At 38.1% G+C, this 18,035-nt stretch overlaps 1 protein-coding gene across 1 annotated transcript in view; it reads right to left on the minus strand.

Moving 5' to 3' along the window:
- Positions 1 to 71, minus strand: part of CLIP4 (CAP-Gly domain containing linker protein family member 4) — an 81,592-nt gene extending 81,521 nt beyond the window's left edge. The window contains exon 1 of the mRNA XM_044659595.1: positions 3 to 71. Within this exon, the coding sequence (XP_044515530.1) occupies positions 3 to 71 (69 nt within the window). The remainder of the gene's footprint in view (positions 1 to 2) is intronic.
- Positions 72 to 18,035: the final 17,964 nt, after the last annotated feature.

The following is an 18,035-nucleotide window of genomic DNA, read 5'->3' on the forward strand; positions in this document are numbered from 1 at the left end:
GCCTCCAACGGCTGCCGCCTCCCGGGCGCTGGTAACCGGCTCACGCATGCACGCAGCACGCAAGCGCACATGGGACGCAGCCGCAGCGAGCGCCACCCTGGCCCTCACCATGACCGTGACCGTGACCATGACCCAATCTACCTGGCCCGGCCGCGCACGCAGGCGCACTCCGCCCCCTACCCCGTGGGCTTCCCGAGAGTAAAGAGACAAAAATGCACGAAGCATGTGCCCCTGCCCAGAATCACAGATGAGGACGGACCTGAAAGGGCCTTCAGTAACCATCCATTCCAGGGACTCCTAAACTGGGGTCCACAGACTTCCAAGCAGCGTGTGGATTGATTTCGGGGAAATTCGCCTGAAGGAGAAATTACGTTTTACTGTCACTAATCTCTGATTGAAATTTCTCTTTGCCTTTGATTATTAATGGCCCCATGGGCTTCAAGGATTGCACGGAGAATCCCTGACTCATGCAACGTTCGGAACCCCAGATCTCTAGTCCAATCCTTCCAATGAATTACTGCTATAGACCTGGGAGGACCAAAAAAGTCTTCTCTCCCAACCCCTTTATTCTATAAATGAAGACACTGAGGCCTGGGGAGGTCTTCTGACTTCAGAACTGGTGCTTTTCAAAGATGAGAAAATGCCCAAACCAGAGAAGAGGGCTCAGGCCACCCAGGCAATAAGCATCCTTGCCCCTATTGAAAACTTTTCTCTGCTAGTGTCACCCTTGTGGTGACAGGAGCCCTGGACTTCAGGAGACCTGGGTCCTAGTGCCGATTCCTTACCAGAGACTTGAGGGAGGAAAGAATCAGGAGATCTCTAACTGGTAGGGAATGGGACACTTGATCTTGAGTTTAGTATCACATGTTTTGTGAAGGAACACTAATATTACAGCTACAGCTAGGTCCGGTTCAGTGCAAATACTGAATCTTGTAAAGTGAATGCCAATTAGTATTATCTAAAGTTATAATTGTGTAAAATAATTTTTTTTGGTTCTAGTTGCAATAGAAATAATGCATTATATAATTAACTGTGACCAGTTCACAAGTGGGATTCATTGTTTGCACTGAGACAACTGTAATCAATTTTTTCAAATGATTCTTCCCAGAGAGAATAATTACCAACTAGAGAGTTTTAAGCAGATATTCAGAATACATTTTTTCCATTGGAAGGAAATACATTTTATTACCAAAAAGCAAAAGGTAATAGTAGAGTACTTATGAGTTGTACTAGGTACTGCCAAACACTTTTTTTTAAAGACAGACTTAATTCTGAATCTTTAGTTGTCAAAATATTGCTATACTATTTCATACTCTCAGATTTTCCTACAGCTGGTGATGAGAGAGTATGCAGGTGCCTAAAGGGAATAGGTAAATCCAACACAACATAAATAGCTTTTTTAGGCCCACACAAAAGATGCCACGGGGAAAGATAGAAGCCATTTATACAACATAAATGTTTAAAATAACCTAAATAAAAAGTGTTCCAAGCAACTTATGATAAAAAATCATTGCCAAGAAGAAAAGAATTTTGAAGATAAATTGTAAAATTCTAGAGACTCTCTCTGCAGACAAAGCACATCCAATTTACTTTTGTCTTCCTCACTCTTTTCTAGGGAGCATCTTAGAAAAATGTCACTGAATAAGGACTAAGTAGTTTGTCAATTTATTACTTGAGACAATTGCTAATTAACTAGCTTTGCAATTTTCATCATGAAACCTCACCACAAAACACCCAATTTCTCTATTAAGCCAAATAAGACCCCGCAATATTTAAAGAGCACTTGCTGTATATATGGTTGGTCGGTTGTTGTCCCTTATAATTGAAGAAGATTAAAATGACATCATTATGTTGGAGTCAATATACAGTGTGTCTGACTGTAGCTGATCAGACCAATACAAGGCACAAATAGTATGAACATTTAGGATGGAGATGTCTTTCAGTCTGCACATACCACATTCTTTTGATGCATTGCAATTCTGCTTTGCTCATAGAACACAGTGCCTTCTTTGATGCAGGATGATCCTCTGCCAGTGTCTCCCATGTATCACAATGAATACCAAAGTTCTTCAGAGAGACCTTGAGAGTGTCCTTATACTACTTCTTCTAGCTCCATGTGAGTGCTTTGAGTACACCATAAAATAGTCTCTTGGGTAAACATACATTTGGCATTCAAACAACATGGCCAGCCTATCAGAGTTGCATTGTCTCCAGTAGACAGTTTATAATACAGCAGAGTTTGAATGCTTGGCAGTTCCGCTTGAGAAAAGACCTCAGTGTCTGGTACGTTATCTTGCTAGGCAATTTACAGAAACTTCCTAAGGCAACCCAAATGGAAGTGACTCTGTTTCCTTGATTGACATTGATATACTGTCCAGGTTTCACAGACATAAAATAATGAGGTCAGCACAACAGTGTGGTGAGCAGCCTAACACCTCTTCTCTCCCACACTTTGCTTGGGAGCCTCCCAAACACTGAGTGAGCTCTGGCAATGCATGCATCAACCTCATCATCTATGTGTACATCCCTAGAAGGTATACTGCCAACATAAATGAACTGAACCACAGTTTAGGTTCTCAAGACTACTTATAGTCACACTTAATGAATGAAGAATCCAGACGTCATCAAGAAAACAACTCTCACTGACCTACTCCTTGGGTGTTCTTAGGGCTCTAGATTCAGGAAGGTCATAGCCTAGCCCAGCACACAGTGCCATGAATAGCACAGTGCCAGGCACAGAGGAACTGCTTAGCAAATGCTTTTTCATTCATCCATCTAACTTTCTGTAGAAGATATCACATCTCTAACTACCCTCTCCAGTAACATACCTGCTTTCATACATACTCGAGTCAAGAGGAGGAATAGACGTTTTCCCTTCTCCTCATATCACTTTGTTATAATTAAGTTCTCTGGAAATTATATCTTAATTTATAATTATTTATTAAATGATAAAATGCAGAACAGAGAAAGAGTATCCAATGGATACTCAAAACCTGGATCCCACCACCATCCACTTGTCACATGTGGCCAGCTGCCTTCCCTTCCAAGAGCTGGGACCACAAACCTAGTCCCTCTGTCTTCCCAGGAAAAAAAGCTCCCACTTCCTCCCTGTGCTTCAATTTATGCTCTTCTTGGCCTCCCTTTCCCAAGCCTCTTTATTCAGATCATTCCAACTTCACTGTGGACAAGAGGCATATCAGACACCAGGACTCAAGAGACCTTTAAAATGGTTATACAATGCACAAGCCCACTTTCCTCTGCTACACTGTCTTAAAAGGCTTGTTTGCAGATAAGCAAAAAGCTTTGTCTCCATGCTTATTCAGCTAGAGAGAGGGAGAAGCATGTTATAGCTTCAATCTTTTGGTTGAAAAAAATCCAAAAAAAAGTTTGGATTTTTTCCTTTAAAATCCAAAGGATTTTTGTCTTGGGATGCAAAAAAAAAAAAAAAAAAAAAAAAAAAAAAAAAGTACAAGCTAGTGTTAAATTTTCACAATTTCCTGATCCTCTCCCTACCACTATCACTCAAGTAACCTCTTCTTTGATATTCAACCCATCCATCATTCTCATCTACCAAACTTAGGACATCCTCTCTCTCCTCTTTCAGAGTTCAGCACATGATTCACAGTCTCCCTCTCCTTCCCAAAACCTGTCCTCAGACTTGTGGAATTCAACATATGTGATCATGTCCTCTCAGTCAGTCTTGCCTCTCAATCTGCCTCTTCAGCACCCAGGACTTACACCTTCGTTCTCCTCAGCCACACAAATGAATACTCAAACCCTTGATCTAGGATTCTGAAATTCTCCTCTCTGACCAAAGACTCCTAACCTTCCATTTACCCCTTTGTCTAACTCCATTCAAATTTATTCTAGTCTTCTTCTTCCTCCCCAACTCTGATCTCACTTTTCTCCTCTTGTTTTCTTGACTAAAATCACTGGCTCAGTCACATGCTGCTTCCTGCCCCTTAACTCCTTGTCCTCTTGTCCTGTAACTGTTCTTGCCAAACTCTATGTCTGAGTTACCCCACACACACACCTGCTACTCCTATAGTCCCAAATTTCACTAGAAGACAAACCCTACTGACTGCATCCACTACAAATTTAGGTTATTTCTTCTGAACTGAGCCCTCACTGTTTTGTGGAAATCATTTTATTCTTCCATAATTAACTACTACTAAACTCCACATGTTGACTGTTCCAAACCTCCTTTTTAATCAAGCCTACTACATGGTACTCTTTTTCTCCTTCTCAAGACCTTGTCTTACTTTACTGAAAAAAATAGAGACCATCTATATCAGTGGTTCCCAAACTTTTTTGGCTTACCGCCCCCTTTCCAGAAAAAATATTACTTAGAGCCCCCTGTCACATACTACCACCGCCCCCTTACAGTTATTCACTGCCCCAAATGCACCTGTGGCCATCACTGCTTTCCTGGATCGCTGGAGCACCCACAAGGGGGCGGTGGTGCCCACTTTGGGAATCATTGATCTATATAATGTTTCTTTTTTCTCATCTATTCTATACCAGTGGTGTCAAACTCAACAGAAACTGGGGCCTGCAACCATTCATAAGGATCCCTGAAAGTCACATTGACTTAGAAAAACACACATTTATATATTTTTATATTTTATTTTGTTAACTATTTCTCAATTACATTTTAATCTGATTCAGGTCACACTTGGGAATGTTGAAGGCTATGAGTTTGACACCTCAATTCTTCATCCCTTTGCTCCAGTCTCTGATGAAGAACTGGCTCTTCTTGCCAGGGTCAGCCCTTATTTGGGTGCCCTTGTTTTCATTCCCTCCCAGTTGCTCTTGGAGACTACACTTTAAAACATTCGCCATCCTTTCTCCCATTATCATTCTATCTACTGGATTATTCTCTCCTGCCTAAAAGGTATCAAAAGGCAATACTTTGACCTGGCCTTGCCATCCCCATAAGTTATCATCCCATACCTCATTCCTCTTTCAGTATCAAACTGCTAGGAAAAAGAAAAAAAAATATCTATAGCCAATGTGGGAGATGTATTAAAGTTAATCAAGGAAGAATAAAAGGATTGCCATGAGCAAAGAGGGAATAGCTGAGAAGAGATAGCATAGCTTGGTGACAGTCCCAGCCAGCAATGTATGGTTGTGTATGTGTGTGTGTGTGTGTGAACTCCTTGAGTGTCATTTAGCAGTAAATATTGTTGCCTCCACTTCCTCACTTCCCTCCACTCCTCAGCTGTACCTGCTCTCGCCAACATTACCAATAGTCTTGTCAGATCCAATGGTCTTTTTTCAGTCTTCCTCCTTCTTGACCTTCTCTGTAGCTTTTTACATCATTGACCAAAATTGGGCATAATAAAAGACCAAAATGACAGACTTAAAAGAAGTAGAAAAGACTAAGAGGTGGCAAGAATATACAAAAGATCCATAGAAGGAAGCTCTTAACTGATAACAAAGATGGGGTGGTTACTGACTTAGGGCCCTGTATCCTGGAGAGTGGAGTCAAGTAGGAAGTAGCATCATTAACAAAAAGGCTAGTAAAGGTGATGGAATTTCCGCTGAATTATTTAGAATCCTAAAAGATGTTTCTGCATGTTAAAGCACTGAAGGAACTCGAAGGATTAGATCAAGTGATTAATTGTGGGAATTCAGTGAACCACACTGACTCCATCTTATGACTCAATTCTGGATCTAGCTTAGTTCCCTTCCTATTCAATTATGGGCCTAATTCCAAATTTTTTCCTGTGAGAAAAGTATATTCAGTGGTGGGGACTGGGAGAAAACGTTATTGCTTCCTTTGAACCCAGTCCTGCATGACTGGGAAGTTGGACCACCTATACATGCTGTTTAGAGATCCTTAGGTTATGCTGACCCGAATGCAGTCAGATCCTAAGATTGATGTAAGGAATTTTCTCACAATTGTACATCTCAAGCAACCCATATATCTCACCTGAAAACTGGTCCTATACCAATCAATCAGTTATTATTTCCATGTTCCTATGATTGATTTCTATTGCTCCCCAAGTATCTGTAAGGCACCTCATTTTCTGAATTCAGCAAATTACATCTATTCACATCCCCATCCCCAACTTGGAAAGTCTCTAATCTTCCACCCAATTATAAATCAGATGGCCTAATGTTGTACTGTTTCCTTTTAATTAACTGGTCTTATTTGGTTAATTGTTTTTAACATTAAAAGTCTGTTTCCCTTTGTATTCAAGGTTCAGCCCTAAACTGAGGAAAGGGCTTGGTACTGATTTGTTAGGCAATTGGCCTGCATTACCCAATAGATCAATATGCTTAAAAGATCGAACCTTTGTTTCCTCAGTTGTTTCATCTTTTGCTCATTATAATCTCAATATGCCAGGAAATTTGGAAAACTCAGAGGCTAGTGGATTGGAAAAGGAAGGTTTACATCCCACTCCTAAAAAAGGGCAGTGCCAAAGAATGTTCAAACTACTTATCCATTTTGCTCATTTCACATGCCAGCAAGGTTATGCTTAAGATTAGGCTTCAACAATATGTAAACCAAGAAATATGTAAACCAGAAATGTAAGCTGGTTTTTGAAGAGCCAGAAGAAAAAAGATAAAATTGCCAACATTTGCTGGATTATGGAAAAACCCGGGGAGTTCCAGAAAACATCTATTTTTGCCTTAAAGACCATATTAAATAAAACTTTTGACTTTCTGGATCACACAAAAAAAATTATGGAAAGTCTTCAAAGAGATGAGAGTACCAGATCATCTTGCTTGTCTCCTGAGAAACTTGTCTTCGGGGTCAAGAAGTAACAATTGTAACTGAATATAGAACAAGTGACTAGTTTGAGACTGGGAAAAGAGTAGGACAAAGCTGTATACTAGCACCTTATTTATTGAAGTTATATGCAGAATACATCATGCAACATCATCCCTGGCTGGATGAATCAAAAGTCAAACCCAGGAGAAATATCAACAATCTCAAATTTGGAGATGATACCACTCTGATGGCAGAAAACAAAGAAGACTTTTAGATTTTATATTCTTGGGCTTAAAGACCGAGGAAACAGTGATCTGGATAGCATACTAAAATTCAGAGACATCATCTTGCCAACAAAAACCCATATAGTCAAAGCTATGATTTTTCAAATAGTAAGGCCATCAGAACTGGACCATAAGGAAAGCTGAGTGCCACAGAAGTGAAGCATTTGAATTGTGGTTCTAGAAAAGATTTTTGACAATCCTTTGGGCAGTGAGGAGGTCAAATCAGTCAATGCTTAAGTAAATTAATTTAGACTATTCATTGGAAGGTCAAATACCATAGCTAAAGCTTAAATACTTTGGCCACATAGTGAAATGACAGGACTCATTGGAAAAGATCCTAATGTCGGGAAGGGTTTAAAGCAAAAAGGAGATGGGAACAGCAAAAGACAAGATGGATAGAATGTTGTGGAAACAATGAATATAACCTTGGATAGACTTTGGGAGATACTGGAGAATGGAAGGGCCTGGTTGTGGTATGGTTCATAGGATTGTAAAGAGTTCTACATGGCTGAACCATCTCAGCTCTTGAGCTCCAAATCTGTGTCACCAGCTAGCTAATAGACATCTCCACCTGTACTGTCTATTGCAATCTCAAAATCAAAATTCTCAAAATGGACTGGATTCCACTCCTACCAGTCCCCACCAGTCTAATGAAGTTTTCCAAACTTCCTTACTTCTTGTGGGGGCACCACCATCCTTACAGTGCCTCAGATTTGCAAACTTGGAATCATCTTCAATTCATACCTTTTCCTTCTCCCTCATAACTGCCCAATTGCCAAACCTTGCCAATTGTACCCACATAACATCTCTCCCATCTCTCCCCTTCCCTCTATTCACAAAGCTACCATCTTAATTCAGGTCCTTATCCACTCTCTCCAAGACTCAACAAAACTAATCCTAATTAGGATTCCTGAATCCAGACTCTTCCCTTTCTAATCCATCATAAAATTCAATCCAACAATCCTACAAAATGTCTAATATGTGGAAGACATTGACCTAGAAGTAGTAGGAGACAGTCAAAACAAAACTAGTATCAGGCCTCGAGATACAACTGGTCAAACAAGGCAGTTCCCACACTGGTCATGTCTGAAAACATAAGTCTCATTCTGCATCCTGAGTCCATCACCTGTGGGTAGCATGCTTTATCACTGGTCCTCTGGAATGATAGTAGGTCATTGTGCGGAAGTCTTTCAAAGGTGATTTTTATGTTGTTGTTGTATAAATTGTTCTTCTGCAAATAATGTTTTATGAGGAAACAACAACACCTAGAAATGTTAAGTCTGGAGGAGAGAAGCCTTAGAGGAAACATAATTATCATCTATCATTTGAAGGGCTATTATCTACAGAGTATATCCAATTGCACACCCCCCTTTCAGAGAACTGTCAGAACCAGATTAAAATATCATTGAGAAATGTTTAGTAAAATAAATAAAAATACAATAGGATATAAATAATGGTAATTTGTGGTTTTCTAAGCAGAGATCCTTATGAACTATTTAGTGTCCCCATTTCCATTTGAGTTTGACATGACTAAGACTGAGAGAAAAGAGGGAACAAGCTGAGTCTGCATAACTTCAGAAAGCAGACCTGGGAGCAGTGGATGAAATTATATACAAATTTCAGCTCAAGATAAATAACTTTTTTTTAACTTTTACCTTCTGTCTTAGATTCAATACTATGTATTGGCTCCAAGGCAAAAGAGTGGTAAGGGTAGGCAATGGGGGTCAAGTGACTTACCCAGGGTCACACAGCTGGGAAGTGTCTGAGGCCGGATTTAAACCTAGGACCTCCCATCTCTAGGCCTGACTCTCAATCCACTGAGCTACCCAGCTGCACCCCCCCATAAATAACTTTTTAACATTTGCAAAAGTCCAAAAATATAATGGATCATTTGATAAGGTAGTGAGTTCTTCATTACTTTTGTACATTTAGCTTGGTATAGAGGAAAGAGTATTAGATCTGGAGGCAAAAGGAAACTGGAGTAGATTTGGCCTCTGAAATTTACTGGCTAGGTGATCTTGGTCAAGTCATGAGATTTCCCTGTACCTCAGTCACCTCTTCCGTAAAATACCCGATAGGTCTGATATAAAGATCAAATGATAGTGGCTAGAGCGCCAGACCTAGAATCAGGAAGTCCCAAGTTCAAATTTGACCTCAGACACTTTCTGGTTGTGTGACCCTGGGCAAGTCACTTAATCCTGTTTGCCTCCATTTCTTCATCTGTAAAAATAAGCCAGAGCAGGAAATGGCAAACCATGCCAAGAAAACTCCAAAAGAGATCACAAAGACTTGGACATAACTGGAAAACCACTAAACCGCAACAAGGATCTAATCAAACAATAAATGTAAAGCATTTTCAAACCTGAAAACACTTTATGAATGTCATCTATTATTCGTATGTGGGATTTCCAATCCAACTCTAAGATTCTCTCCTTCTAAAGCAGTCCTATATGGCTGCCTCCTACACCCTTTGAGATCACTGTGGGAGACTACACATAGCTTTATTGTTAGGCTAAAATTCCAGTGCTCCAGAATGACAGCAAATAGAACAACCAGCAAGAAGGCTTACTGGGATGCTGAACAGGGCCTCAGTGACAGCCTGCCTCTGGTGCCTCCAGACTGCATGGATATTTTTTATTTCTCAAGCTGTTTGCTTTCCTCCTGATGTTTACCCACAGAATTCCATTCTTACAAGAGCAAGTAGAGAGGCTACCATTCCATTTCTGACCTCTCTGAAAATCGGTGTTGGGAGGGGAGGAGGGGAAGGAAAAATTTCCACATGTGAACACTCCCTGGTGGGGACTAAGTCAAAGGAAAACATGGTTCAGAGCAACTCAGGGCTTGATTTCTAAGAAAGGAAGCAACTATAAAACCCAAGATTCCAGAAGACCATTCACAAAGGCACAATCGTAGGGAGTGTAGTGATTTTGGTTGCATATATGGGAGATCCAAAAGACTAAAACTAAGCTAAAACATGGTGCTCAGAAAGTGCATGGTCCTCGTGACAGCATCCCAGAGGTCAAAGGTTTTACGTTCTAAATTTCTAAAATCTTTTTCCACTCATCAGGGAGCTGCCAGACCATTCCTAAGAGGAAGTGATTACACAATGAAAAGTAGAGAAAACAGCTTTCTATCTTTTAAAAAATGAATTAACGGAATAGGAAGCATAAAAAAAGATGAGACGTCACCTCTCCCGATTATGTCAAGGTGAAGAGGAGCACAGATGCCTTTTCAACATTTCCCTTCTGGGTTACAGAGATCATGGCATTCTGTCAGATGGAATATTCCTGACAGCTGGGATGAGTCAGATGCTATGTATGTCAGCTGTCTTTTTCAGACTGAATGGGAGCGGTTCCAGTGTAGCCCACTTCATTCAATCTGTCTGAACATGGATTCTTGGTATTTTGCTCTCTAAAGCAAGTCCTTCATCTAGAAATTACCTTGCCATTTATCATGCAAAGTACAATAAATTTGTTAGTCTACCTCATGGGGTTCTTAACCTTTTTTTGATCATGGACTCCTTTGGGGAAACCTGTGGACTTTTTTTCTAAATGTTATTTTTTTTTTCATTTGTAATGGAAGGAAATGCTAATTTCAGCAGGCTAGTGAAAATATCTGTATTTCCCTATCTAAGTTCACAGACTCCTGAAATTTATGTCCACAGCCCTGGGGACAAGGGTGTGCGGACCCCAGGTTAAGAACTTCCATTCTAGCTAGTACCTGATCAGTTGGTACTCTCTATGTGTTGGCACTCCTGCATTGTTTTTTAGGAATAGTTCATATTTCTATGTTGCCAAAATAATTCTAACAATAACTAACATTTATATAACACTTTACATTTTGTTAAGCACTTTGTAAATATTGCTTTATTTTGTCCTCACAAAAGATGAGGAAACGGAGGCAGCCACATATTAAAGCAACGTGCCCAGGGTAACACAAAATCTGAAGCAGGATTTGTACTTCTTCTCTCCTATCCGCTGCTCTGTTAGTGATCATTTCTAAGGCCTCTAAGGTTTGCAGAGCACTTTCTATGTATTGTTGCTATTGGGTTGCACCATGATTTTGTGTAAGAGGTAATGCAAGTATTATTATCCCCATTTTATAGATGAGGAAACCAAAGTTCTCAGAGATTAAGAAATTTACCCAGGATCTCATACCTAGCGAGAGGCAGAGGGTAGATTCAAACCCAAATCTCTACTAACTCCAAAAACAGTGTTCCTTCTCCCAGCAACACTATAGAGGCAAATAAAGGAGAAACTTTATCAGAACAGAGTACTAATAAGACTATCATGCAGAGACATGGGAAAATCAGGAAGAAATAGAGAGATTGGTAGAAGACCATAGCAGTGGATTAAATTATTTGTCTATTCCTATGATTTATAGATGAGGAAGAAGCATCATAATAAAAGTAATTGCTGCTAAATTAAATCTACTTTGATATATTAAATCAGTGTTAACAAAAATCATAGTGTCATAAGACTTTCAGCTAGAAGGGAGCTTACAGATCATCTATTCCAACCCTCTTATTTTACTGATGACAAAACTGCGACCTAGAGAAATGGGAAACAAGCAAGTAACTTGCTCAATATCGTAGCAAAGTCAGTTAATATCAAAAGTAGGATTCACAGAAGAAATTATATAATTTTTAAAAGTTTTAAAACTTTTAAAAGTTTTTACACAAACCACACTGGTACAGCTAATATTAATAGGTAAATAGCAAGAGAAAAATCCTGATAAAGGTCTCATTTCTAAGATATAAAAGAAACTGATTCAAATCTACAAGAATAAGAGCCATTCCCCCAATTAATAAATATTCAAAGCGTAATTACAGGCAGTTTCCTAAGAAAGAAATCCAAGCTATCAATAACCATATGAAAAACTGTTCCACTAACAAATAAAATTCAGATCTGGTTTTATAGGGGGGAAAGCAATGAAATAGATGAAGCACTGGTTAATTTGATTTTTAAAAAGGAAAATCAAATTACCAGTATCAAAAATGAAAAGAATGAATGTGTCACCAATCAAGATAAAATTAAATTAAAAAAAAAATCTTCCGTCTTGGAATCAATACTGTGTATCGGTTCCAAGGCAGAAGAGTGGTAAGGGCTAGGCAATGGGTCAAATGACTTGCCCAGGATCACACAGCTGGGAAGTGTCTGAGGCCATATTTGAACCTAGGACCTCCCATCTCTAGGCCTATCTCTCAACCCACTGAGCCACCCAGTTGCCCCTGAAAAAAAAAATTAAAGCAATTATTGGGAGCTATTCTGCCCAGCTCTACACCAACAAATTTGACAATCTAAATGAAATGGATATTTATAAAAAAAATATAAGAATATTTATAAGAATATAAAAATTAAATAGAATATTTAAATAACCCCATCTTAGAAAAAGAAATTGAATAAAAATCCTCAGGACCAGATGGATTCACAAGTGAATTCTACTAATCATTTAAGAAATAACTAATTCTAATACATTATAAACTATTTGGGGAAACAGGCAAAGGAGTACCAAATAACTTTTATGACATAAATAGACCAGAAAGAGCAAAAGAAAAAAAACTATAGACCAATTTTCCTAAAGAATATTGATAAAAAAAATTTTAAATAAAATACTAGCAAGGAGAATATGTGTCAAAAAAAATCATATACTATGACCAAGGAGAATTTATGCCAGAAATGCAGGACTGGTTCAATGTTAGGAAAACTATCAGCATAATTTACCATATCAATAGCAAAAACAAAAAAATCATATGATTATCTCATTAGATGCAGAAAAAGCTTCTGAAAAATACAACACCCATTCCTATTAAAAACACTAGAAGTCATAGGAATAAATGGAGCTTTCCTTAAAATAAGTAGTACCTATCTAAAATTATCAGCAAACATTATTCATAATGGAGATAAGCTAGAAGCCTTCCCAATAAGATCAGGGGTGAAGTGAGGATGTCCATTATCATCCATGCTATTCAATGTTATTATAGAAATGCTAGTTATAATAGTAAGACAAGAAAAAAGAAACAGAAGGCATTAAAATACACAATGAGGAAACAAAACTATTACTCTTTGCAGATGATATGATGATATATTTAGAGAATCTTAGAAAATCAATTAAAAACTTAGTTGAAATAATGAAAAGCACTAGCAATGTTGTGGGAAATAAATTAAACCCACACAAATCATCAGTATTTCTACATATCAATGTCCAGCAGGAAGAGATAGAAAGAGAAATTCCACTTAAAATAACTGCAGACAATATAAAATATGAGGGATCTATCTACCATAACAAACCCAGCAACTATATAAACACAATTACAAAATATTTTTCTCACAAATACATATCTAAACCATTGGAGAAATATTAATTGCTCATGAGTGGGCTGAGCCAATATAATTAAAATGACAATTCGATATCAATTTTATATAAATTTATATAATTTTCCTAAGTAGCTTCTTGTGGATGTAGATGGTTCAGGTCTCTGTATTTTGGACTACTCCCATTCCCAGCTTGCTTTTCAAAGAGGAACATGAAGAGAAAAAAGTTTTCCAGACAGAGAACCAAATTCCTTTGTCCCTTCCCTAATTTTCCAAGGTGAATTGTGGAAAAAAAAAAAACAATTGCAAAGACAGTTATTGAGTTTTCAAAGGAATATAGTATTTACTTTAGTGTATAAAAGTCTGTTATTTGCCCTTTTACTTTTAGGGATTTGGGGTGGGGGGGATACAATTAACTCTCTTATAGATACCATAGCTGCTTGTTGGGGCTTTGCCTTCCCCTGTGACTTCATTGTTTGAATAAACTTTCTTTCTATCCTAAATTCTAAATAGTTTCATTCACACTGATACTACAAATTCCTCATTTTACAGATGGGGAAACTGAGGCTCAATGAGGCAAAATAACTTGCCTAAGGTTTATACAGATAATAAATGGCAGAGCTGGGATTTGAACCCAGACTCCCAATTCCAATGGCAGCACTCTTTCCACTAGTAGCTTCTAAGGGTTATTGATGGACCCTAAGGAACCATATGATCTTAAGTACTTTCTGAATTGTTAAAGAAAGATTCAATTACTGTATGTTGGATATAATCTTGGAATCTAAGTGTTGTAATGGGTCCTAACTAGAAGAAACTGGAATCTGTAAACACCATACACAGTAACCAAAATTTGTTTAAAATATCCAACCATGCTGCCTAACACAGTTCTAGAATGCAAATTAATGTCTTTGAAGCTATGAGGAGTGGCCCTTGGCCATCGCGTTCAAGAATTTGGTGAAGAAGAATGTTTGTTTCATAGGCTTCCAACATAGTTTTTCTCAGTCTTTGTTTTAGAATCTTATAGATGGAGAAGACCATGGTATAGTGGAAGGAGTACTGCACTAAGGGTTAGGAGGACCCAAGTTTGAATCTTACATCTGGCCCTTATTAACTTTGGGACCTTGGACACTTAACTTCAAACACATATATGGTTCAGTTTCTTTATCTCTAAAGATGGCTGTGATGCCATATATTGTGGGGGTTCAGATGAGAGAATGTATGTAAAGAACTTTGCATGCCTTAAAGAGCTATATAAATGTTAGTTGTTATTACTACCATTATAATATGTCAAAGTGAAATGGAAGGAAACCAGGTCCTTCACATATACCCAATAAACCATACAACACAAGAGAAAAATGTCTAAAAAGCTAATTTAAGTTGAAAACTAGCAAAGCAAAGAGGTATACAGATCCAATTTAAAAATACTTCAGGGCAGCTGAATAAATCAGTTAAGAAACAAAGACAATGAAGATGGCAAAAAAGTCACATAATACATTCTGAGAAATGACAAACAGATAAATGCCACAAAGAAACATAAATTTAAAAAAATTAAAGATGTCAAACTAAAAGTAAAGCTTCAATAAAAATGGAAAATTATTGGAGGTAATTAAGCAACAATTAAACAACATGACAAAATGAAGAAAAATGGAGAATAACCCTAATCTATCCTGTCTTGGACTACTGAAGCAGCTATAGAAGAAACCAATAATGGACTAAGTACAGTGAGAAATCAACTGAGGAGTCCTAGCTAATTTAGTCTGATATAGTCCCCTACACTGACCCTTTGTTCATGTTAGATTCTTTACTCCAAAACTTCTCCAGCCCTCTTGTGCCTTTCCTAAGACACAATAATCAGAACTATATGCACAGTGTTCTAAGTATAGATTTTGTATAAGAATAAAATAATGGTTTGATTTTGATTTGGGTACAGTTTGTTATCACTTCACTGATTGATTTTATGAATTCAATCTTCAAGGAGTTTCTTCTCAAAAACTGAGCCTGCAATTTAGGTATCCTGTCAACAGGTAGTGACACTGAGCTATACCCATGCCATCAATGGTCATATAAGCCAGCTGTTATCAAAATGTGGTCCAGCGTCCTCTGGGAGTCACCAAGAGCCTTTCCATGAGGTCAAAAATACATCAGTGGAGTGAGAGTCAGGCCTAGAGACAGGAGGTCCTAGGTTCAAACCCGGCCTCAGCCACTTCCCAGCTATGTGACCCTGGGCAAGTCACTTGACCCCCATTGCCCACCCTTACCAATCTTCCACCTATGAGACAATACACCGAAGTACAAGGGTTTAAAAAAAAATACATCAGTGGAGGCAACTGGATAGCTCAGTGGATTGAGAGTCAGGCCTAGAGACGGGAGGGTCCTAGGTTCAAATCTGGCCTCAGACACTTCCCAGCTGTGTGACCCTGGGCAAGTCACTTGACCCCTATTGCCCACCCTTACCACTCTTCTGCCTAGGAGCCAATACACAGAAGTTAAGGGTTTAAAAAAAATACATCAGTAATGTTCTTTTAGGGTAGGAGCTGTCTTTTGACTCTTAGCACAGTTGGGCTCAGCACATTGCCTGACGCGCAGTTCAGTTGTTTTTCAGCCATGTCTGACTCTTTGTGATCCCATTTGGAGTTTTCAGGACAAAAAGACTTGAATGGTTTGCCATTTCCTTCTCCAGCTCAATTTTACAAATGAGGAAACCAACTAAATAAGGTTAAGTATATCCTTGATAGCACTAAAATGTTGTTCTCTTAATAAAATACTCCTCTCTTTTCCAACTACATGTCTGTGTGAGCCCAAGTTTTCCTCATAGATTTCAAGCAAAACAACATATTCCAACAGATTGAATGTACAAGCAGATATGAAAATGCATCTGTCTTCTATTAATCCAGGCATCAAAGAGGTTTGCAAGAATATGTGAAATAATGTCACTCTTCTCACTTCTTTTTTGTTTTGGAAAATATAGTTAACTTTTCTTACAGAAGCATATTATCATGTAATGGGTTGACTATTATTTTAAATTAATATTTTAACATGTTGGTTTTAATGCCTAATTTGGCACATTTCAATAGACATAATCTTCATAAAAGCTTTGGGGGATCCTCAATAATTGTTAGAATATGAAGGGGTCCTAATCTAAAAAAAATTGAGAATCACTGCTCTAAGCTGTAACAGCGATTGTGTGTGAGCATTGGTTTTTCTTTTTCCATCAGTAGCAACATTTATGTAAAGATTAGTTAGGGGGCATAATAATTGCTAAATGCTAAAGATCTCCAAGAATTTGCAAACTCGTTAAATATAGCTAGTGGATAGAACACCAGGTTTGGAGTCAAGAAGACAAGTTCAAGTCCAGCATCAGACACTTGCTAGCTCTGTGACCCTAGGTAAATCATTTGGCCTCTGCCTGACTCAGTTTCCTCAATATTAATATGAGGATAATAATATCAGCTGCCTCCCGGGGTTGTTTTGAGGATCAAATGAAATAATATTTGTAAAAAAAAACATCTTAGCACAATCCCTGGCAAATAGTAGGCACTATAAAAATGCTTATTCTCTTCTCCTTCCTTCTTCACCTCAAGTTAGGAAGATGGGAAATGTCCCCTGGTTCTGGAGCCAGAAAATGTGGGTTCGAATTCCACATGTGCAAATCTGTCTTTGTAGTCCCAGCACATAGCACTGCTTTGTACACAGTGGGAGTGTTTAATAAATATTTGAATGTTGAATTAGTGAATTTTAAAATTCCATTAGGCAGTTAGTATTTTTGTCCCCATTTTACAGAACAGGAAATTGAAGCGAAGGGATCCCAAGAATCACACAACTAGTAACTCCCAGAGCAAGAGCTTGGAATCTTGGACTTTTAGTAGAGATAGAACCCTTTACTAACTATGTGACCTAGGGCAATTCATTTTACCTCCACTGGGCAGTTTTCTCATCTGTCAAACAAAAGTGTAAGACTCTAAACATTAAGGCCTTTTTCAGTTCTAAATGTATTATTAGCCTGTAGACAATTTTTATGATCTTCCTTTCAAATTAAAAATGTTTCTTTCTTAAAATAGTTACATTTCAGCATTAACCAGTAAAGCAAAATTAAAAAAAAATTAAAAGCCCGTAGAGTAACTCTTTAAAGAAATAAAAAACTAAGGTACTGTTTTGCACCTTCCTCTCTAATCCTTAGCATTAGGAAATGTCTAGTCAAGTCTTGGGAGCAGCTAGGTTGCTAGACCTGGAGTCAGGAAGACTCATCTTTTTTAATTCAAATCCAGCCTCAGACACTTGCTAGCTGTGTGACTCTGGGCAAGTCACTTAACCCTGTTGGCTTCAGTTTATCCTTTATAAAATAAGCTGGAGAAGGAAATGGCAAGCCACTGTAATATCTTTGCCAAGAAAACTCCAAATGGGTCACCAAGATCCAGACATGATTGAAATGACTAAAGAACAACAAAACCAAGTCTCATATCCAAGATAAGATTCTCAGCACACCTGAAAAACAGCCATAGGCTCATCAAGAGAGAAAGATTCTTCTTCAGAGGAATCATTGCTGGATTGCTGTTGTTGTTAAAAATAATAAATAATAAATAAAATAATAATAAAAATTTTAAATGATGAATAAAAATAATAAATAATAACATTTTCTTTGCTTTACTTTGTTCCTTTGATGGAATTGTGATTTCTTCCCTTCTCTGAGGCAACTTGTAACCCAGCAGTTCCCAAACT

The sequence above is a fragment of the Gracilinanus agilis genome, chromosome 2 (assembly GCF_016433145.1).
Source record: "Gracilinanus agilis isolate LMUSP501 chromosome 2, AgileGrace, whole genome shotgun sequence".
NCBI classification, from domain to species: domain Eukaryota; kingdom Metazoa; phylum Chordata; class Mammalia; order Didelphimorphia; family Didelphidae; genus Gracilinanus; species Gracilinanus agilis.